The 24516-nt window shown below is 38.1% G+C and overlaps 1 protein-coding gene across 1 annotated transcript in view; it reads right to left on the reverse strand.

Annotated features, from left to right (window-relative positions):
• The window catches only part of Rev3l (REV3 like, DNA directed polymerase zeta catalytic subunit), a 148728-nt gene that overhangs the window by 12800 nt on the left and 111412 nt on the right, over positions 1–24516 (reverse strand). Inside the window, exons 20-27 of the mRNA XM_028768990.1 lie at positions 23426–23544; positions 20671–20789; positions 17702–17843; positions 17053–17297; positions 15880–15988; positions 11690–11896; positions 8877–8986; positions 4651–4765 (exon numbers count right to left, since the gene is read on the reverse strand). Coding sequence (XP_028624823.1) covers positions 4651–4765; positions 8877–8986; positions 11690–11896; positions 15880–15988; positions 17053–17297; positions 17702–17843; positions 20671–20789; positions 23426–23544 — 1166 coding nt within the window. The remainder of the gene's footprint in view (positions 1–4650; positions 4766–8876; positions 8987–11689; positions 11897–15879; positions 15989–17052; positions 17298–17701; positions 17844–20670; positions 20790–23425; positions 23545–24516) is intronic.

Here is a 24516-nt window from a genome sequence, read left to right on the forward strand (position 1 = left end):
AAGAGGAGTAGACGGCAGGAAATAATCAAACTCAGGGCTGAAATCAACCAAATAGAAACAAAAAGAACTATATAAAGTATCAACAAAAGCAGGAGCTGGTTCTTTGAGAAAATCAACAAGATAGATAAACCCTTAGTCAGACTAACCAGAGGGCACAAAGACAGTATCCAAATTAATAAAATTAATAAATTTAATAAATAAATAACTAAAATTAATAAGCTAAAGCTGTCCAGTGGAAAAAGGACAACATTTTCAACAAATGGTGCTGGTTCAACTGGAGGACAACATGTAGAAGAATGTAAATTGATCCACTATTATCTCCTTGTACAAAGCTGAAGTCCAAGTGGATAAAGGACCTTCACATAAAAACGAGATACACTGAAACTAATAGAAGAGAAAGTGGGGAAGAACCTTGAATACTTGGGCACAGGGAAAAACTTCCTGAATAGAACACCAATAGCTTATGCTCTAAGATCAAGAATTGACAAATGGGACCTCATAAAATTGCAAAGCTTCTATAAGGCAAAAGACACCGTCTATAGGACAAAAAGGCAACCAACAGATTGGGAAAAGATCTTTACCAATCCCACATCCGATAGAGGGCTAATATTCAATATATACAAAGAACTCAAGAAGTTAGACTCCAGACAACCAAATAACCCTACTAAAAATGGGGTACAGAGCTAAACAAAGAATTTTCAACTGAGAAAACTCAAATGTCCGAGAAACACCTAAAGAAATGTTCAGCATCCTTAGTCATCAGGGAAATGCAAATCCAAACAACCTGAGATTCCACCTCATACCAATCAGAATGGCTAAGATCAAAAACTCAGGTGATAGTGGATGCTGGCAAAGATGTGGAGAAAGAGGAACACTCTTCCATTGTTGGTGGGACTGCAAGACGGTGCAACCACTCTGGAAATCAGTCTGGCAGTTCCTCAGAAAATTGGACATAGCATTACCTGAGGACCCAGCTATACTACTCCTGGGCATATGCCCAGAATATGCTCCAACATATAACAAGGACACATGCTCCACTATGTTCATATCAGCCTCATTTATAATAGCCAGAAGCTGGAAAGAACCCAGATGTCCTTCAACAGAGGAATGGATACAAAAAATGTGGTACATTTACACAATGGAGTATTACTCAGCTATTAAAAACAATGAATTTGAGAAATTCTTAGGTAATGGATGGAACTAGAAAATATCATTCTGAGTGAGGTAATCCAATCACAAAAGGACACACATGGTATTCACTCACTGATAATTGGATATTAGCCCAGAAGCTCACAATACTCAAGATTCAACTCACAGACCACATGAAGCTCATGAAGAAGGAAGACCAAGTGAGGGTGCTTCGGTCCTTCTTAGAAGGAGTAACAAAATACTCAAGGGAGCAAATATGGAGACAAAGTGTGGGACAGAAACTTAAGGAGGAGGGGCCGTCTGGAGACCATTCCACCTGGGTCTCCATCCCATGTGCAGTCACCAAAGGTAGATGCTGATGTGGATGTCAGGAAGTGCATGCTGACAGGAGCCTGATATAGCTGTCTCTTTAGAGGTCTGCCAGAGTCTGACATATTCAGAGGCAGATGCTCACAGCTAACCATTGAACTGACCAAGGGGTTCCCAATGGAGGGGATAGAGAGAAGGAGCTGAAAGAGCTGAAACGGTTTGTGGCCCCATGAGGAAAGCAACAATACCAACCAACCAGAGCTCCCAGGGTCTAAACCACCAGCCTGGGAGAACATAGGGAGGGACCCGTGGCTCCAGCTGTATATGTAGGGAAGGATGGCCCTGTAGGGCATAGGTGGGAGAGGAGATCCTTGGTCCCATGAAGGCTGGACACCGAGTGTGGAGGAATTCAAGGGTGGGGAGGTGGGAGTGGGGGTGGGGGCACATCCTCATAGAAGCAGGAGGAGGGGGGAAAATGGGGTAAGGGGATAACATCTAAAATGTAAATAAAATATCCAGTTAAAAAAATAAAAGCAAACTTTTGGAACAAGGAAAAAAAACTTTCTAGTCTTCTCCCTACACTGGAAGCTTACTGTGTACACTGCTTTGCACTTTGTATATTTAAGTCAATAGTCTTCTAGGGAGAGTATGCCATTAAAATGTGGAAGGCTCATCTGTCTCAGAGCGACAGAGATGTCCATGGTGAGGAGGTATTAGGGCTGAGGTAACTGAGTACCCACCTCAGGACACTGACGATGCTTTCAGTCTCTAGGCATTTCGCTACAGTAAACTACCATATACCTCACATGATTTAAACTTTACAATAAATCCTCTTACTTTAAATTATATTATAAAATTTATCCTTTTTCTTCCCCTTAAGCTCCCCTCCAAAAACCTCATTTAATATTTTTTATTTTTCTTTTTGAAAACACAGAATATTTTTCGCAGAGTAGCTTTGAATTTCCTAAGCTTATGTAATTCTCCTTTGACAGCCTCCAGAGCAGCTACAGGCATGTGCCATTATGTCTGGCCTATTTACTTTTTCTTAATCTAAAAATAAAAACTTTATGTTTGTCATGGTTAACATGGTAATAAACCATGTTTATATGAAACATATTAAATGTACATGGTCTTAATATTTCAATTAAATGGCAGAAATGACCAGAATGAAAAAAAAACTAAGATCTGTTAGAAATCTATTTAAACTCAGAAAAGTTAAAAAAAAACAAACTAAACACTAGAAAGTTACACTAAAATTAACAAGAAGAAAGGTGGGAATAGTGGTTTTCATTCAATACAAGGAATATTATAAAAAAAAAACCTTAAGAATAAAACTTGATAGCACTCTATCAAACGAAATAACAAAACAAACCCACGTTTCCAGTGGAGACTTTCGCACTGTCATCTCAGTGAGTGACAGAGACTCAGTGAGAACAGACAGACTCCCACAACACAACCATGAAAAGCCTGAGCCAGCACTTCCTGGAGCATTCTAGCCACTGACCAGAAAACCCATAGGAGCTCAAGGTCACATGAAATATTTACAAAGGCAGACTATACTGAAGAAACAAATATCAACAACTTTATGAGCCACTGAAATCATACGAAGTATATCCTTTGACCATAATGCAACCAAATCAAACCACTAAACAAGGGATCTCTTACAATTCCTAACAGTTAGAAATGAGCACATTTCTAAACAACCTATGGGTCATTATCACTGACGTGAATAAACAAAGAAAACAAAAATGTTAAACTTGTACTTTAGCAAGTTTAGGCAAAAATTATTATGTCTTTTGAAGTTTATAACAGATTAAGGAATTAATGAATCATATTTACAAATCAAGAAATGAGAAAACAAAGCAAACGAAACCCACAGTAAGCAGACTGACAGGGCAAGTGTTCAAAGTAGTTTTTTTTTTTTTTGAAGTGTAATAAAGCAATAAAAATGTAGCTGGAATGAAGAAAAACAACCCATAAATTACAATTACCACAAATGATGGGATATCACCAAAGACCCCGCAGATCCTAAAGCAATAAAGCAACGTGAAGGATTCCTGCCAGCAGACAGGGCAATGTAAAAGAAAGGAAGGCCAAGGCAGCCCAAAGTCACTGAAACAGGCAAGAGAAGAAAACTGGGAAAATGTAGTAGCTTTCAAAGATGTTTTAATTTAAACTAATCTTTCTCTAGATAAAATTCTGCTTCTAAATGGCTAATTAATTCTATCAACCACTTAAGAAGTAATTAATTTATACACTATTAATTAATTGTATTAATTAATTGTATTAATTTATACACTATTTTTATCTTTTAGAAAATATTTCAGAAATTTAAGGTAGTATGTGTTTTTATGTGCAGGTGTGTATAGCCATGTGGGAATTTGTGTGCCTTTGGGTGTCCAGGCCAGAGGACAACCTTGGGTGTTATTCCTCCTCAGACCTCATTTACCTCTTTGTTTTTGAGACAGAAGACCTGATGGCCAGGACTACAAGTGCACCTCAGCACTCCTGGCTTTTTCTGCAGAGATCCTGACATCAGGTCTTAATGTTTACATGGCGAGCACTTTACCTACTCCATTTGATTTCTACGAATTAAAACAACAAGAACAAATACTGCTATACGGACTGGTGGCCCGGACCATGAGGACCAGGCTGGCCTCACACTGGTAGCTACCCTATTGCTGCAGTCCCAAGAACTGGGATTACAGGGGTTCCTGGGAGTGGGCAAGCGTCATCCTTTGCAGCTTCTCAGCTGAGGGCCTGGAGATGTGAAGCCGAGATGGATTCCTCTGGTGTAGCTTTTCTAAACTCCTGAAACTGAAAAACCTACTGATATGATGGCTGTTTTATAGCATTAAGTTTGGAGTTGCCTGTTTTGCAGCAAAAGTTAATGAAACCATCTTTTCACATTTCAAGACATCACTGAACAAGAAAATCAGGAGGCCTGGTGGGTACAGCTCAGTGGCAGTCTTGTTAGTGTAAACTAAGCCCTAACATCATACCCACACACCACACACAAACCTCAGACCAAGCCAAATGAACCAAACGCACACAAGGACACACATACAACCCTCCCAAACTGAGAGATTCTATAAAACTAAAAACTTACTATTCAAGCCAGAGCCTGCGGCTGAGTGAGGAACATGTGAGCAGGAGGTAAGCGCTGTGTGACTGTTAACACTTCCCCCTTACCTTTTCAAACTTCAGCTTCACTGGCTTAGGGTTAGTAGCAGTAACGGCTTCAGCGATTTCCTGACCAATCTTAAAAGACTGCTCCTTGGTGGCTCCTTTCAGTAGTACAAACATACTAAGAGATTAAAAATACAGCAGGTAATGCAGAAGTCACCAAAAGAACACATTTCATCAAGAGTTACTTCCTGGCTAAAACAAGGATGACCTACTTTGCCCTGATTGTTCCTTCTTAAGTTGCTTCCTATTGAAGCTTTCCTGTTTAACTAACTCCTTCTCCTTGGATACTTAACAGTATACCTTGTTACAGCTCTGAAAGGCTCAGCTCCAACTAAGATTCAGACACTGAAGCTGCCAGGAAGGTCTCAGGATCATCCCTGGACATCTAAGGTTGTGTATGGTGCACAGTTAAGTCAATAAAAAAAAAAATACAGTCTTTTAAAATTATACTCCTGCCCCAGGATTAACACATGATTGGCTTTCTGTTATTACAGATTAATTTTGTTTTCTTCAAGAATTTTGTATAAATGGAACTATGACATAATATTGTGTCTGGCTTCTTTCACTCTGGAAACCTGAGTCACCTATGCTTTTGGGATAGCTAGCTCCTTTTTATAATTGGGTATTTCACTGTATGAACATACCAACTTTTTATCTATTCATTTGACTCTAATAAGTAAAGTTCCAAAGAAGATTTATATACACATTTTTGCACGGACATCCCTTTTCCTTTTCTTAGGCAACATACAGAAGTGGGATTGCTGGTTTTTATGCTAAGGGTGTGTTTAATAAATGACCAAACTATTTTTATTATGAAAGGTTATTATTTTTAAGTTTTTCAGTTACAGTGATGAATATGAGAATTTTAAAAACAGGACACATATATACATATATTAGAGACTAAGTAAGATTCAGATATGGTGACAGAAATCAGAGGTGGTGCTGCATGGGGTGCTGGTCGGGGAACTGGGGAGCTGACCACAGAGGGGTAAAGGAACTTTTTATGGCAATTGAAACGTGCTGTAACTGGACTAGAGTGGTGGCTGGCTCATCAGGCTCATATACTTCCATATAAAGTATATATATGCTGTACATTTCTGTTACGACTGCATTTCAATAAAATCGTGTGTGTGTGTGTGTGTGTGTATGATATCAAAACACAAACTATTCCTTACTTTCCCAGATAGGTCGACTGACTACAGCATGACACACACACACAACTGGAATAGCACTCACCTCTGTGTCCTCTAATTTCCTCCCCCATCTGTCTCCTAGAGTACTCACTCCTCAGGACCAGATGGAAGAAAGCACATACTGCATAATTCCGTTTATATAAAATACTTGAAAAAATAAAACTAATCTACAGTAATAGAAAGTGAGTCATGTTACCCCTTGGGTCAGGAATACAAAACCTAGATATGTGTAGTTTGTGTATGTACAGACAAATACATGCACACTCACTATCCTTTGAAAGTTATTATATATCTGAGATTTTACCTAAGAGTATTCATGGGCCTGTTAGTGGCTACCCTGTTCTGGCTAATTTGGTTTGGAGCTTTGCTTCAAGAGAACTGGCTTTGAGAATGAGAACTTTTGGTTATAGGACAGAGATGACTAGTCTCAAAAGGAAAGGGTGTCTTTGTTGTCACTACTGCTTGTGAGATGGCCTTGCTTTCTAGTCAGGCTTGCCTGGCCTGGAGCTCACTATGTAACCCACTGAGCCTGGACTTGGAGTAATCCTTCTCTCTCTGCCACACCTGGTGAAAAGTGAGTGAGAACCATTACCATATGAAGTAACGGTCTGAACCACGGTAATATTTAGTGTTCCTATTAATTACACTTAAGTGAGTAGCAATAAAAACTGATCTAGTGGTAAAACAGCCTCCTCAGTCCTTTAGATCCTCTGCAGATGGAACCCAAGATTCTTTATGAATTATGAGCCTTGAAACTGAGAAAGGTAATGGTCACTCATCAGCAGTTACCAAACTCCTCCATTCCACTAAGGAAGTAGTTGAGGCACAGAAGCTAAGTGAGTTGTGATTGGTCATGTTAATAAACTATAGCTAGACAGATTTTAGATCCTTTTGGTTAAGATCTCTTTTCCACTCTGCCAAGCATTATTTATTATTTCTAAGGCCGTTGTTTTTCAACCTTTTATCATAATTATTATCCCAAAGAAAAAATTACTTATTTTTAATGAAAGTAATTATTAAGAAAGACATGTATTTTGGGAACTGTTTGCACGTCTAGTAACTTACTTGTCCTCTGCTGGGGCGCTACTGTTCTTGTTAGAATGCATATGCTACATGAATTGTCCTTGCACAGATCAAGTAATGACTGGTAGCCAAAGGGACACTGTCCATACATCTCACTGATTGGAATCTCAATATTCCTGTGAAATCTGATATATAGAAAAAGTACTTGCTAAGAATCAAAACATGGAGTTCACATTTATGTCTCAATTACCGACTAGCTGCTGACAGTTTCTTACCTAAGGTTGTGAACTGCCAGCCTAAATTATATCCAACTTTCTCTTTTCTTTTGTTCTGAGAGCCTGTGAGTATTGGATTTTGTTTGAAATTATTTTTCAGTTTTTAAAATGTTTATATATAGCCGGGCAGTGGTGGCGCATGCCTTTAATCCCAGCATTTGGGAGGCAGAGGCAGGCGGATTTCTGAGTTCGAGGCCAGCTTGGTCTACAGAGTGAGTTCCAGGACAGCCAGGACTACACAGAGAAACCCTGTCTCGAAAAACAAAAAAACAAACACACAAAAAAGTTTATATATTTGTTTTAAAGGCAGGATCTCACTGTGTAGTCCTGGCTGGTCTAGACCTCTATGTAGATCAGGTTGAACTTAAACTCAGAGATTCATCTGCCTCTGCTTCTAAAGTGCTGGGATTAAAAGGTGTGCACCACTATCTGTGGCTTGGAAGATAACATGCAATAAAAATCATGTTAACACATACAGACTCTGAGTTAAAAGTAACAGTTTAACTATTTAAAGTTTTCCGCTTTTCTACTAATTTTGCAAAGAATTATAACATAACAATGTTAGTTTTAGTAACTTATTTTGATAGACTGCCAAGCAGAATTTTAGTTGCGGAGTGAAATGTCCAAAGACAAACTAGGAGGGACATTAGCTAATACTGACAGAGCTTGAGAAATACCAAACTATCTCTGTCTGATAGTAATGGAAAAGTTGCTATGGGCAACAAGGTCTCATTTAGTATTAATATATTATTGATTTTATATACATTTTAAAGGACTGGAGGATTGAACACTGTTTAAGGATCACTTACAGGTTATCTTTATTAATTAGGGACACTGTCTCCTACTGCTGTTGCACTAGATAGTGATCACAGGTGCTGAGGTAAGCGCTCCAAGCACAAACACAATGTGACTCCAAAGTTATTATGAAAACCATTTCAGACTCCAACAAATGGGAACATCTACATTTTAGAAAGATTTCGAGGTGTCATACAAGTAAGATTATATAAACAACGGGGCCCTGAAAAACAGTAGAATAAGTAACAAAGCCAGCAGGCTAGTGTCAGTGATCCAGCATTCAAAAGCCATCCCATTCTTTGCTAGGACATGAACAGGCTTGCAGAAGTCTGCACATTCTCTGGGAGGAAATGGGTAGCTGCATCTGGCTGTTTGCTTCTCTTAGAGGGTCAACAGATTTCCTAAACGTGTGTGGGTGCGTGCGTGCGTGTACATGTATGCAGGTGTTTATCTAGGAAAGAGTATGACAATGAGTGCCCTCCTTCATCGTTTTCCACCTTATTCTTAAGACAGGGTCTCTCACTAAATCTTCCTGGTTTTCCTGCAGTGGTGGCAGCCAGGAAACCAGCCCTCCTTACTGCTGGGTTACCCATGTGTCATGTTTAGCTTTTAATATGGGTGCTGTAAGTCCACATTCAGGTCTTCATGGTAGCACAGCAACTGCACTTGGAGCCATCTCCCTAGAGCGCACTTGTCTACTACCCACTACCGCTACCACTACCACCACTACTATTTCTTTAAGGGACTTAAGTACAGAAACTCAGAAGAATTATCCAACCAAAAGATCATATGGATGACAGCACTGATGTAGAAGTGTTATGTAAAACGATTTCCCCTAAGCTATTTCAAACATGAAAAGGAAGATATGAACAAATATAAACAAAACAAAAATTGACAAGAAAAACCCACCCCAAAACCCAAACCCAACCCCTAAATCCATTACCTGTCAGTATCACCATAAACAACCCTAGCACCCCATTTCTTGGTATCATTCACTAGTTTAATTGCTCGTTCCAAGGTCTCTCTGGCTTTGTGAACAATGCTGTCGCCAACCTGGTGATGATACAAACACATTGGAAACGATTTAACATAGCTCAGTATGAGTCAACAGATTTTAATAATATTAAAATCTTAACTATTATATATTTTTAAAAATGAAATAATACAAAAAATAACTACCAGTGCATCACAAAGTTAAAAAATGAATTTAAAAGAATCGATGACTATAGACTTGCCTTTGAATATATCAGGAAGTAAAAAGGACTGCACACTTTTTACAAGGTACATTTGATTCTTGAAAGAATAAGTCTTGTGTTTCAAAGCCAGAATTCTGTTTGTTTTGTTTTTTCCTCTGTGTAACAGCCCTGGCTGTCCTGGAACTTTCCACTGTATACCAGGTGGGCCTTGAACTCACAGAAATCCACCTGCCACTGACCCTCAAGTGCTAGGGTTAAAATCATGTGTTATCTGGCTTTTCAAAGCCCATCCTTTATACCCATATAATCAATCAGGGTACAAATTACTGTGTGTGGGGTCCAAGTGTAAGAAATGCAGGTCTATCTCTTTCAAAAAATTTCTGTTTATGATAATGTATTTAAGTGTTGAAATTAAATTTCTGAGATTGATTATACATAATTTTTGTTAAAACTAAGTAAAAGAAAAAATGTACACACAGTTGTATAACAGAAAATATATCAGCAGTGTTTAATTAAAAACAAGTAGGCGCTGGGCAGTTGGTGGTGCACGCCTTTAAACCAGCACTTGGGAGGCAGAGACAGGCAGATTTCTTAGTTCGAGGCCAGCCTGGTCTACAGAGTGAGTTCCAGGACATCCAGGACTACACAGAGAAACCCTGTCTCGAAAAACCAAAAAAAAAAAAAAAAGATACATAAATATGCCCACAGGCTCTCTCACTCTGACCACTGAGTTTTAGCAGAATCAGGGCACAGACTGATAGAAAATTCTAGGCCTTCAGCAATGTGAGACACATCTTCATTAGGTTATGTAGTTTGGTAAATTAAAGAGATTTTAATTACTAAACTCATTGGTCAAAGGATAGAGAAGACTGCCATCCAAACCAAATGGAGCATTCCCTTTGCAATTTTAAAATAAAACTGTGCATTTTTGTCTTTGTTAATAACCAAATGACGGTAATAATGATGCTTCCCTTTTTGCTATAAAAGTTGAAATTTCCAAACAAAATGTAGTTCCAGTAGCATTTAGAAAGCTGTCTAGAGCTGCACTGCAACGTAAACCCTAGTATATGAGGACAGGGGCCGATGATAACAACGTAAACTCTAGTATTTGAGGACAGGAACCAGTGATAAAACAGGAGCAAAAATCTGATTTGGATTTTACTACGTTAGGAAGACACATCCTACTGAGACTTTAAGTGCATTAGAAAATGACAACTTAATACATTAAAACACACTATGAGTTAGCGTGCATGGTGGTGCTTATCTTTAATCCCAGTACTTGGGAGGCAGAGGAAGGCAGATCTCTATGGGTTCCAAGCCAGCTAGGGTTATACAGTGAGATCCTATTTCAAAGCAAACCGCATACACAGAAAACCAACCAACCAAGCACTGAATCATGTTATCTAACTGAAACTACCAAGTTTTAATAAAATGTTGACTCTCTGCCCAACAGCCACCTTCTGCCACACTCCCATCTTCCTTCTAACACCAGGTGACAGATGTAGCTATGCCCACCTTTAAGCGGCACCGAGGAACTCAGGCTTTCTAGTGTGCACAGAAAGCACTTTACTAAGTGAGCATTTCTCCATCCCTCTTCTGTCTCCCCTTCTCACACTGAGCCATCTCTCCAGCTTTGTGTTGACACATTAAAAAAAACTGTGTGCTGTGTGACTGTAGCGTAGACAGGAAAGCAGAAGACAACTCCGTGGAATCCACCTTTCTCCTTCCACATTTTTGTGGGCTCTAGGGATTGAACTGAAGTCAGCAGGCTTGCTTCAGGAAGCAACTGACCTGCTGAACTCTAATGCCAGCTCTTGAGAAAGTGTGAAGTTCACTTTTCCCCTTGTGAACTGTTGCATGTATGTATAGCATGCATAAGACACGTGTGTGCAGTGGCCAGGGGTTGACATTAGGTATCTTATTCAATTATTTTCCACTTTTTTTGAGACAAGCTCTTCCATGGAACTCAGGGTTGACGCAGTTAGACAGACTAGGCTATAAGGGTCAGTGAGCTCCAGGGATCCTCCTACCACCACCCACTCAGCACTCAGAATACAGGTAACAAGTCACTGCTTCTGATACTTCATGTGGGTCCCTCATGTTTTTTTCAGTAGGTACTTTACTGACTGAATCATCTCTCTGGTCCATGGAAAGATTTTTCTTTAATGTAATATTTAGACCTCACTAGCAAATATTAAAGGAGTCAGTCATGGTGCTCCATACTTTTAATCCCAGCACTCGGGAGGGAGAGGAAGGCAGATCTCTGAGTTCAAGGCCAGGCTGGTCTACAGATCGAGTTCTAGGACACCCAGGGCTACCCAGAGAAATCCTGTCTTGAAAAATCAAAACAAAATTAAAAGGAATTACTGGCACTGTAACCTTATACTAGTAAATGTGAAAATATGTATATAATTTAAAAATTATTAATGAAATAAGGAAAGATGCATGTTTACTGATCCATTTTAAGAAAAACTAGTATGTCATGGAAAAGACACTTTTAAGTCTAAAGTTTAATAACAAAGCAAAATACTTTAATAAATTCTCTCATTAAATGTGTTACCTCAATGCATGGCATTCTCCCAGAGAAATTAGCAGATGTATAGCCAAATGTGACATTTGCTATCAGCTTGAGTCCTAACTGACGGGCATTGAGCATTCGTGACAGGGCTCTGTCTTGCTTGTAAGCCTTCATTGACTGCTTCACCATGAATCTAGTCTTCAAAATTTCTTCAAGCATTCTCGGGAGAACACCCTTTCGTACAGAAGGCTATCATAAAGGAGAAAAAAGAAGAATGTATAAAATTCCTCAATAACATATGCATGCATGTAGATTTCGGTAACTAAGAAGGAAACAAGCATAACAACAGCCAACTGTCATAAACAGAAACATGCTACTAACAGAATAACCACAGGACTAGTAGCTGCCATTCACAATCACTACAGTTTATTTCTGTTGGAGAGCTTTTTCTTCTAAAAGGTTCCAGTACTGTTTAAAAACTGAATGCAGCACTTCTATATGAGCTCTGAGGACTCCAGGAAGCAGGATGTCAACTAGTACATAGATAGCCATACAACAGACTCAGGGAAATGCTGTTCACATTTTGATCGAGACCCCCATCCTTTTAGAAAGACATACGGGCCTTGTATCACTCATAACCAACCTCAGTTTTAAAGCGCTCACCCTAGTGACCCCACACAGTGCTCTGCATGGAACTCCATTTATCTACCTTGGAAGAATGATGAGCTGGGTTGCCTCTGCTGACATTCAAACCTGCAGTTCCAGGGACTCTAGGTATTTCAAATCTGATGCTTAGAGCACTAAGCCATCCCCTCCGGCCTACATTTATTAGCAATCTGGAAGAGGGGATGAATAATGAAGTGATAACATTTGTTGTTGCCAAAAAAAAATCATTTGTATTAATCAAGACTAGGGAGGATTTATGAGAACTCTGGTAGGAATGAAAACCACAAAACAGTATTAACTGATGATTCACAGACACGTGCAAAATAACGCATGTCAAACTGAACACTTAAAACCCCAGTAATAGGATAATCACACTTTTGAATATTAAAAAAATGACTCTTTTAAAGCTTTACATACTAGGTCAAAATGTAAATCGGGTTTTTAAGATGCTATTGAAGGGAGCTTAAGCAAATGACCCACACACGTGACAAGGAAATGTAGCTTAGCCTCTAATTCATTTGGTGTACCTTTAGAAGCTGACCCAACTGTCCCTCTTTATCATTTTAAAACCTGTGATTATTAGTTCACATCAATTATAAAAACCTTTATTCTTATCATTATGTCACTATTATAGACCCTTCCCATCGTGTCTCTATACTGTCCTCCGCTTCCCCTAGTCGATCCTGCTTACTTTCAGGTCCTCTTCCACAAGCCTCTACTTTCCACAACAGAAACAGTGGTATCTGTCTGTGTTTGGGTTACTTTACTAATATGTTGACTTTCAGTTTCCATTCATTTCCTTGCAAATGACATGGTTTTACTATTCATTATGGCCAAATACTACATATATATCACTTTTTTTAATCCACTTATCTGTTGATAAGTAAGATGGGCATCCAGGCTGATTCTATTACTTAGCTGTTGTAAGCAGTGCAGCATTAAACAGGTATGCTCTTCTGTAGGCTGACTTTCTTTCTGGTTTATTCCAAGAAGTGGTGTTGGATTCCATGCTAGTGGTATTTTAGTTTGAAAGGGGCCTTCACAGTGTTTCCATAGCAGCCATATAATTGGCTCTCCTCTCCAGCTTGGAGAACAAGGCTCCTTTCTGCCCTCACGCCTGCTGGCCTCATTCACTGTGGTAAGGAGGAGTCTTAGTGCAGTCTGACTGACACTTCTGATGACCACAGACACCTGCACCTTTTCACTGGTCTTCAGCCACGCTATTTCTTTGTGATCACAAAGGAAAGAGGATTATTTACTAATTGGATTATGTGTTCATCTGATATTAGATTTCTTGAGTCCTTGACGTATTTTGGACACACCCTGTTGAGGCGGTTTCTTTCACTCCACGAGCTGTTAGCTTTAGTTGATTAATCTTGATTATTTACTTCACTGTAAGAAGCCTTTAAATGTTATGGAATCCCATTTGTTAATTCAAGTTTTGAGTTCTACTCAGGAAACTGTTACCTGTACCAATTTCAAAAGTGTTTCTCTGATGTTTTTCTGTAGCAGTTTCAAAGTTTTAGTCCTTTAATTAATTTAAACGTGATTTTAATTTGACTGATGTATTTTGACTTTATGTAAATGAGCGTTTTGCCTATATATCTGTCTGAGCACAGTGTGTGTGCCTGGTGCTTACAGAGCCCAGAAAAGGGCATCAGACCCCCTGGAACAGGAGTAGCAAGCAGTTGTAAACCAGATGGATGTTAGGTATTGAAACCAAGTAACAGTCAGTGCTTTTACCTACTGAGCCATATCTCTGGACATCTGATGTCCATATTGAATGAAAGGTAGAGGGTTCTAGTTTCAGTCTTTTACATACAGATAATCATTTTCCTAACATTGTTCACTGACGTGACCTTTTTCATATATGTGTGTGTGTGTATATATATGTATGTATATGGCAGTATTTTCAAGACTAAGATGGCTTAGACAATCAGGTTTATTTCTAGGCTGCCTGTTTTATTCTGTTGGTCTGTGTGTTCTTTTTATGCTAATCCTATACTATGAAGTTTTTATTACTTTGGCTTTGTTAGTGTATTTGACATTCACTATTCTGAGGCCTCTCTTCCATCACTACTCTTGGCTTATGTTAGGCATTTGCTATTTTGATATCATTTGTGTTTCCATATAACTTTAAGGGTTTTTTTTTTCCAGTTTTGTGAAGGTCATAGGTACTTTCATAGGAACTGCATTATATAGTTCAATTTTGATATTATTTCATTTTAACAATATTAACTCTCTCATACAGTGAATTTTCCCATCTTGTTGTTATTCTATTTCTTTCTTCACTGTTTCATAATTTTTCTTTTTAGGTAGAGTCTCACAATATAGCCCTGGCTGGCCTGGGGTGTGCTCTATAGACCAAGCGAGCTTGAACTCATAAATACCTGCCTACCTCTGCCTCCTTAGTGCTGGGATTAAAGGCATGCACCACCACACTCTGCTCACTGTTTTGTGATTTTTATTGTTGACGCCTTTCACTTCTGTGGTTAGGTTTATTCCCAGGATTCCATTCTCCTATTAAAAATAGGATCGTTGCCGGGCGGTGGTGGCGCACGCCTTTAATCCCAGCACTTGGGAGGAAAAGGCAGGCGGATTTCTGAGTTTGAGAGTTCGAGGCTAGCCTGGTCTACAGAGTGAGTTCCAGGACAGCCAGGGCTACACAGAGAAACCCTGTCTTGAAAAAAAACAAAAAAACAAAAACAAAAAAACAAAAACAAGCAAACAAACAAAAAAAGAATAGGATTGTTTTCCTGATTTCTTTCTCATGGAGGCATAATATTTTAAGACATAATATAAAAAGAAACATGACCAAATATGCAGAAATGTTATTAAAATGGATTTTTTAAACAAGGGAGAAAAAAAACCCACCAAAACAAATCAATTCCAACTTCTCCAACTTTACCTACACCAAAACCTGGAGGTATTCTATTCCAAAAATCTCTAAGAAAGGAATATACCATGAACTTACTGCTAAAAATTTTCTTCACATCTAAATTGTAATTAAAGTTCTTAAGTGGTAGAGAATGATACTTTTGATAAGTACACCAGAATGAATTGGAGGGTTGGTAGGGTCTGCCTGTTCCATCAAATACCATTCATACCTGTAGTATACATCAACTCACTGCTAGGGAAACTGAAAAGAAATGAAGTTGGCATGTAAGAGGTAATATAACTTCTGAAATCTCCTGTTTTCTTTATTCAATTAGAAAGGTTTCTTCAGTCTTTCTTGAGGAGAAAGTATAAAAAAATAAAGGGATCTTGTTGTTAGTTTGAATGTCTTCTTTGAGTATGTAATCATTAAATATACTAGTTTCATTATATCTCAGACAGTATCAATTTAATTTAAAATAATGTGGAACACTTATAGGATGTATACATTAAAGCAATTAAACTTTTTCAATCTAAGGTTAACTAAAGCAAGATGGTTATTTTTTTTCAAAATGATTTTATGAGAGAACAATCTTCAAGTAGTACAGCCTTATGTGCCAACAATACCTAAACCGCTACTTGCTCTAAAGGCAAGCCACAGGTGACTCCTTTCATTTACAAGCGAGTATTACCTTGACAAAAGCTACTCCATTGGGGGACACTGTGACGTCATGCCTAATTTGGTAAAGTAAATCTGGAGGTACTCTTAGAGAGGTACAGCCAAATTTGAACTCATCATACCTGTGAAGAAAGAAGATATTAAGCAAAAACTTTCTCAGGCGATAGTACAGCGCTTTTAGACAGTTTTAAAATTAAATCACAACTTCTCTCTCAGACATGGACACATGAATTCATGTAATTAGCAATATGGTTACTTGGTTTATTAACAAAAATTCCTCATATATGTATAATTTATAGAAAGAAGCATTGTTTTTTTTTTTTTTTCTTTTTTTAGTTTTTCGAGACAGGGTTTCTCTGTGTAGCCCTGGCTGTCCTGGAACTCACTCTGTAGACCAGGCTGGCCTCGAACTCAGAGATCTGCCTGCCTCTGCCTCTCAAGTGCTGGGATTAAAGGCGTGCGCCACCACCACCCCACCAAAGAAGTGTTTCGTAAGTGGCAGTACTTTACAACTTATGACTAATATACACCCAAATACAAAATTTAGCTCAACATATAATCATGTTATATTAAACTCCCTACGGAAAAATTCAAGTATAAAGTAATTTCAAATTTTCTTCTTAATAAAAGACAAGATAAATGATACAGTTCCACAAGTGTTTCCTATGACTAGATCACAATAAGTGGTCTCAAGTACACAAAATCATTAAAAAGAAGATTCTGCATTTCTTATAATCAAGAAAGACATCCACTCTTTTGATAATTTAAAACATTACTGTTTAACTTATAAATTAATAAACTAAGAGTTAATTCGATCTTTTGAAAAATCATAGCATGTTTCTAAGACAGGAGGAAGTGACAATTGGAATCATTAGTTTCAAAGTATTGCAATGGAAGCTGATTTAATAAAAATAATTCTTACTCTCAAGATGACTACTGATATTCATGAATAAAACAGAAAGATGCAAGGCTCATTTCTCTCTGCTCATGATCCTCCTCACACAAGCCATCCAGCTACAAAACTAATCACACCACAATTCATGTGCATCAGTAATTCAACTGCGGCAAATGGGTTAGCTGTGCTATACCCCAATTCATCTGATTTTAAGAACAGTGAAGGAAGCCTATAATCTTAATGCATATGAAGTACAATAACACGACTGTAAATGTAAGGAAGAAGTCTTACTTTCCCAGATTCTCTACGTGGCCAAGGCAAGTAGAAAAGCAGTAGTTATATGCAATCACAATGGAAGGATAAAGTGACTGGAAATCCAAAACAAGAACAGAGTTGCTATAGAAACGAGATTCAGGTTCCATAATGAGGGGAACACACTGTGGGGCTCTCATCTGGGATCTCTGTTGAATACTAGGTGTCACAGGAATATAGTTCATTGGCTTAGCAATACGCAACATCATTGACTCCACACGGTACTGCAAAGAGAAAAGAATAATGTTTGAATAAAAACATACTGTGTATGTATGTATGTATGTATGTATGCATGTATGTATGTATATATGGTTTTATACATCTGTTTAAAATAAATACTGTTTAGTCAAATTTCAAGGTGTCACTAAGACTGATGTTCAGATTCTTTATTTTTATGTTAAAATTATCTATTAGAACTTAGAAGATGCCAAACTTAAAAAAACATAAGCACAGGGGATCTTTGTTCTTGGTTTCCCGGCTGCTAAGGGGTGATTCTAATGATACTACAAGATTCAATTTCTCAAGTACTGATAATAGATAAAAGTTCTAAAAATCTATCATTTTAAACAGGCCAAAACCAAGTATCTCACTTACGTAGAGCTTTAAAGTGTACAAGAAAAACTTCTACCTGTGAACCTCTTGTTAATACATGTAAAAACTGAATGCCAAACAGTCTGGCCATTTCACTGGTTTTTCCAATTAGGTCCAGCTGTTCTAACATCTGGAGATTCCCACGGACACGGCTAACATAGTGATCAACCATTTTCCACCTGTCAAAAAAGAAAGCATGCATGAATACAGGTAAAGTGAGGTTACTCAGGGGGAAGTCACAACATGGACCTTTAAATAAAGTATGGTGGAGTTAAATGTCAGAAAAGTTCAAGGAATAAAGCTCAGTAATAATACACAAAATCTGAAGTAGTATTTATAATAAGGAATTATAAGATAATTGCTTTCCATTTTTTCCTTGATTTTTGATAACCTAGGCCCAGTTCTCTATTTCACTTGGCAACAAGGTTTTTTTTTTAATCCTGGATAATACCTAACTAGAGGTGGCAATACATGCATTTAGAACATTATACCATCCCTAAACAAATCGTCAAATACAGTTTTTAGTGTTAAAGTTGAATATAAATGTTACTTATGGGTTTATGTATTACTTTTTCCTTGAACTGTCACTGAGCCTAAGTTCTCTGTAACGATTTGATATCAAAACCTAGGCCTTACTGTAGGGTTTTACTTTTCTTTTTTTCCTTATTTTGTTCTGTTTTTCAAGACAGGGTTTCTCTGTGTAGTCTTGGCTATCCTGGAAATAACTATGTAGGCCAGGCTGGCCTTGAACTTAAGATATGCACCACCACCGCTTGGCCCTTACTGACTGTAGTTCTCTGTCACTTCCCTGAGGTCCCTCAAAAGGAAATAGAAATAGAAGAAGAGTTGAAACCATGAGAGAGAATGAGTGTGGATCTGGGTAAGTGGGGGAGAGGAAAGCCATAATCAGAACATAGTCTGTTTGAAAAACTATTTTCAATAACATTGTTTTTCCACACATGAGTTGTTTTTAAAGGCTCTATCTTTTGCATCTTTACCACCATTTACCCCTGTATTTTAATAAGCCAAAATGCACTATTTTTTAAATCCTGGACACCTGCCTTTCTTTTCTTCTTTTTAGTATAGAATAGAGTTTATTCAGGGCATGGGAGGGGGATTAAGAAGGTAGTAGAGGCAGAGAGAGGGAGTGAGTAGAGAAGTAGAGGCCAGCCATGAGCATGTGGAGGCGGGGGAGGGGATGGGGAAGGGGAGAGGGGAAGGGAGAAGAGGAAAGAGAGCAGGAGATCAAGAGAGCAAGAGAGCCTTTCATTTTCTTCTGGAGTCTAAGTCCTGTCAAGTTAGAGGTGTTTCTAAGGGAAACTGGTGTGCGCTACTTAAACACAGACCTGGCATTAAACAGAAGAACAGTTGCTGAGAAAGCAGCAGGATACTTCCCATCCCACAACCTGAGCCAAGCAGCTCAGCTGCTAATGAAGAAGTAGGATAGCAGTGCTTGCCTCTGGAGACAGGCAGAAAACCTGTCTGAACCCCATTGTGTTACAATAGGAAGGCTGAGACAGCTCATGCCTAGGCCCAGAAAACAAGACATCCCAAAGATGGACTCCCTCCAATCCGCCCTATGACTTACACAAAGTAACAAGGAGATGGCCTCTGTTTTGTACAACTATAATCCTTGCACTTGGGAGACTGAGGGAGAATTCCAAGTTCGAGGTCATCCCAGGCTACATTATAGTTCAAGGCTACCCTAGGCTATGCACAGAGATCCTGTCTTTGAAAAAAAGCAAGCAAGCAAGCAAGCAAGCAAGCAAGCAGGAAAGAAAGAAAGAGAGAGAGAGAGAGAGAGAGAGAGAGAGAGAGAGAGAGAGAGAGAGAGAGAGAGAGAAAAGAAAAGACAAAGAAAGGAGGAAGGGAGGGAATGAATAAATGCATTAAATGAATTGGACAAATTAGAAAAATGTAAATTACTGTTGATTTATCAGAAACAATGAAGGATAAAAGGAAAGGCAGTCAAAATCTTTATAGTAGTTAAGAAAGAAACAAACTAAGCAAAACTCAAGCCCAGAATGAGACAGTAAAATATCAGTCAAAAGTATTTTCTTTCTTTTCTTTCTCTCTCTCTCTTTCTTTCCTTCCTTTCTTTCGATAAGTAAGGGTTAGGATAATTTATTCCCAGCAGACTTTCAGTAGATGAACTTCTAAAGGAAGCAGACAAAGTTAACAGACACTAACCAACCATATGGCCCAGAAATATGTTAACTATAGAAATGAAAATATATGTACACATAGACTTGTGTACATATTTATAATAGTTTTATTCATAGTAGCTACAATCCATACTGGTATCTATTAAGAATTGAATAAACTGTTGTGTATTTCATATAACTGAATATTACTGAATAATAAGAACAAACAACATGCAACATATTGAATCTCACAACAGTTATGTTAAAAAATTATATTGAATTTCATCACAGAAGTCCAACAAAAAGCAATAGATTACTAATATTTCCATTTATGTTAAGTTCTACAAGTGGTAAAAATAATCAGCTAGTAGAAAACTAATTAGTGTTTACATGGATAGTTAAGTTTGAGTGGAATGACTGCAAATTTGTTTAAGAGTGTCCTCCTGTAGTTATCTTCCTTTTGACAAGGTTCTGGTTACAGAGTGAATGCAGATACACAAAGTCATAGGACACCACACTTTAAATGTGTGCCTTTTATTGTATGTAATATAAAGCTAAATGATACTTTTAATTTTATTTTAAAAATTGACTTATCATTTTATGTGTACAGGTGCTTTGCTGGCATGTGTAGCTATGCACCATGTGTGTGCCTGGTGCCTGCAGAAGCAGAAGAGGGCACTATATCACCTGGACTGGAGTTATGGACAGTTGTGAGCTGCCACGTGGTTGCTGGGAAATTGAGCCTGGGTCCTCTGCAAGAGTAGCCAGTGCTTATGACTGTGCAGCTATCTTCCCAGCCCCTAGTAAAGATGACTTGAAAAAAAAAAGATGCCATATCCTCTGGAGATTGGTGAAACATTACCTGTAGAGATCTGTCTTGTTATCAAACCAGTCTGACAAGACTCGGAAGGTAAAAAGGGGGAAACGCTGATGGAGAACATGAAAGCTCACATTTTCAAAAGTGTAGTTAGTCAGGGCAACCTAAAAAAAAGTGCAAGGCAGAATTATAATTATTCTTATCTTTATGCAAAACATATATTGCCTTTTTTCAGTCAACCCAGTTTACTTGGTTTTAAAAAGTCCTAATACCACTTAGAACTTTTCATAGAAGATATGAAAGCTAATTGCATAGATTATCTGTTATAGGTGAATCATAATTAAAAATATGCATCGCTTACAAGACAGAACATTTTTCTAAATTTACAACCCAGAAAGTATAAGACATGGATTTAATTTCAATTCCATCTCAGTACAGTGCTCCAAAGTCACATTTTTATTTAAGACTTCTGTCATCTGCAGACAATGTGACACTTCAGCATTAAGTACTCACTCGTCACACTCTCTTCCCCTGTCTCTCTCACACTGGCTGGAAAAGGCAGAAAAGGCAATGGAGCTGAGATAAGGACCCGACAAGTCTAATTACGGAGGGACTGCCAAGACACTGGCAACAGCAGAACAAAGCCCACTGTTAAAGCAGTAAGTAGAACATACCTATCTCAGATCAAGTTAGTGGAGAATTCATCTAAGTGGCTTTCTCAGAATGCACACAATAAGCAAAGAGATGGAAATAGGCAATTCAAGTTCTTAGAGGAACCTGAAACATCCCAAAGGTCAAATCTAACACTCTGTTCTCTCTGTTTGTCAAAATCTGAAAGTGGATGATTTAGAAGGTCTGCAAATATATTCAGTTTTCATGGTAACAGTTATATACTCCTTCGAGCAGCTAACATAGCTAATAAAAATTACTATCTAGGAGTCAATCAACTTATCATTAAGGACTCAAGGTCTAGTGGGAGCAGCAGATAGTTTATGTTTAGAAGAATCATGTAAGTTACAAATTGCCAAGCATTATGAGAAAAACAAATAAAAAATACAAAGATTAAAAAGGAATCTTTAGAACTACTCAAATCCAGAAAACATAATTTGAATGTCTCTAGTATGAAATAAATACTCAAGACCAGCTCTGGTCCAAAGTCTTGATATTCTCAAGAATGGCTCAAGATATAGGATACGACTATCATTCAGGATTTTACGGAAATTTTCAAACTGCCAGTGATTAAAATTTTGAGAGGCTGACGGGCGGTGGTGGCACATGCCTTTAATCCCAGCACTTGGGAGGCAGAGGCAGGTGGATTTCTGAGTTCAAAGCCAGCCTGGTCTACAGAGTGAGTTCCAGGACAGCCTGGGCTAAACACAGAAACCCTGTCTTGAAAAACAAAAACAAAAACAAAAAAATTGAGAGGTGAGGGTAATCTTTACATGAGTTAGAGAACTCACACAAAAAACGGTCACTCATGGTAGCAGAGCTTGTAACCCGAGTGCTGGGGAGGAGAAAGGATCCAGACCAACGAGAGAGCCTGCTACAAGGTGGGTGGCTCCTGAGAACGCTACTCAAGGTTAGCCTCTGGCTTCCACAGACAGGTGCATACGCAAATCCTCACAGCACACAACTGCACATGAAACAGCATTGTCCTCAAGCAGATCTCCTAACGCACGGTTCCAAATCATATTAAATGTGAGTGTAACTCCTGACTCATGGCACAGAGAAGAAATGAGAAAAACTGAGGTTACCTAAATTTTCTTTCTTTTTTTTTGTTTTTTTTTTTTTTGTTTTTTTGAGACAGGGTTTCTCTGTTTAGCCCGGGCTATCCTGGAACTCACTCTGTAGACCAGGCTGGTCTTGAACTCAGAGATCTGCCTGCCTCTGCCTCCCAAGTGCTGGGATTAAAGGCATGCACCACCACTGCCCGGCAACCTAAATTTTCTATAAGGAACCCATTACCTTATCTGGCATGGTTAGCATGTGACAGTGCTCCAGCATGCTTGGAAAGACAGTGTGGAGCATAAATTCAGGATAGCCACAACAATCAGTGAATAGCAAGGAAAAAACACAAAGTAGATCAAATAGGAGACGCCACTGAAGATGAATTGTCATCTAGACATGTTACCTATTATTACCCAGAAGTCTAGAATCTGAAAACAACCAACCTATAGTAGGAAGCTTATATTTCACTTAGAGAAAACAGACAACTTCAAAGACATAAATATCAGCTACAAGCATATTTTCATTGTGTGTGAAATAACTAGTTCTATAAAGGATTGAAAATTAACGGGAGAGTTTGCTGAAATCATTTAACCCAAAAGCCCATCCAACTGGATGCTGGTATTAACTATTTCTAAATATCTTCTCTCCAATTTGGCCCAGTATTTAAATTTATTTAAAAGAGAGTTTCCTTTCGAAGTCTAGACTGGATGAAATTACACACTACTGAGCAGGAACCTTGTACTACTCCACGACAGCTGTAGCCTGTCGTTATAAAGGGCTCATTCTACAGCCCAGGCTAGACACAGACTCATGATCCTCCTGTCTTACTTTCCAGAGTTCTGAGAAGCACAGGTATGTATGATGATACTCATTTTTCTTCTAGTTACTTAAGATATAAGTAGAAAAACAATAAAGGTGCAATTCTTTTTTTATTTAGCTATTTTGTATTTTGTAACTTTATTTACATACAATAATAAATCACAAAACGTAGAGAATTTATCCTAATACTTTGTAATGAGTACACTGTTATATTGGCCTAATCTTACTTCCAGCATTTTAGAAAACAGCTTACCTCATTTCTCATGATTCTCCAAAGGTTGAGTGTAATTCTTCCAACAATATTGATCTCACTCATTGTGTCTGATCCATAGTCATCTCTTTCTGCTGCAAATCTGTTTTCAGTTTTGTCATCTATGGAAAAAGAATGTAGAGTGCATCACGACTCACAAAAACAAGCATTTGGTAAATGATGCCAAAGAAAATGAGAGCAATATAAAGAACCAAGAGTTCAGACTCAAGATAGAGTTTGACTCAGTCTATTTCATAATAGAATAAGGGAAAGCTCATTATTTTAACTAAAAAATCAATTTTTCTTTCTTAAATCATGTAAAAATTTTGTAAAGTAAACATAAAGACACATGGCATTCTCTTCCTCTTTCTACACAGCATGTACACTATCCCTTGGAATCCAGAGGATGGTCCCTGGATATCCTACAGGTAACAAAGGGACAATTCCCTAAATACAACGCCCTCGTACTCGTCTCTGAGCATCACCGTGTTCGTTACAAGTACCATCCACACGGCTGCTGAGTGCAGGGGCATTGTGATCCACAGACACGGAACCCAGGATATCAAGAGATGACCATGGACATTTATTTCTGTCTATACAAAATCAAAAAAGGTTTAAATTTGAATACTTCTCAATGAAAACATTTCAATGAAGTTTGAAAATGTACTTTGAATGTAATTCCTACTAATAAGAAAGTAAAGTATCTTCAAAATTATATTTTCCCGTTTAAGTATATTATTTTGTATATGAATGTTTCATCAATAGTAATTAAAATTTTACTGCCTTGTTTTATAAGCTTTGAAAAATGTCATTTGCATGTGTTAATTTAACAATATATTGATAAGGTTTTTTTTAATACCCTCAAGTATTTCATAGTTGGGAATGCTCTATTATTTTTAACTAAAGGTACAACCTATGTTTTTAATCAACACTGATGAAGTTGTAATTTTTGAGTTGTAAATGCCTCATTACGTAATATGGACTTATCATTTGTGTCTTATCCTCTCACTGACAACCACACGTTTTCCCCCTTGTTTGAGCCACAAGTGTCACAAAGCACAGTGGACTCCACGCATGAAGGCTGTGCACTGGGA

Source organism: Grammomys surdaster, unplaced genomic scaffold (genome assembly GCF_004785775.1).
Source record: "Grammomys surdaster isolate TR1022 unplaced genomic scaffold, NIH_TR_1.0 190, whole genome shotgun sequence".
NCBI classification, from domain to species: Eukaryota; Metazoa; Chordata; class Mammalia; order Rodentia; family Muridae; genus Grammomys; species Grammomys surdaster.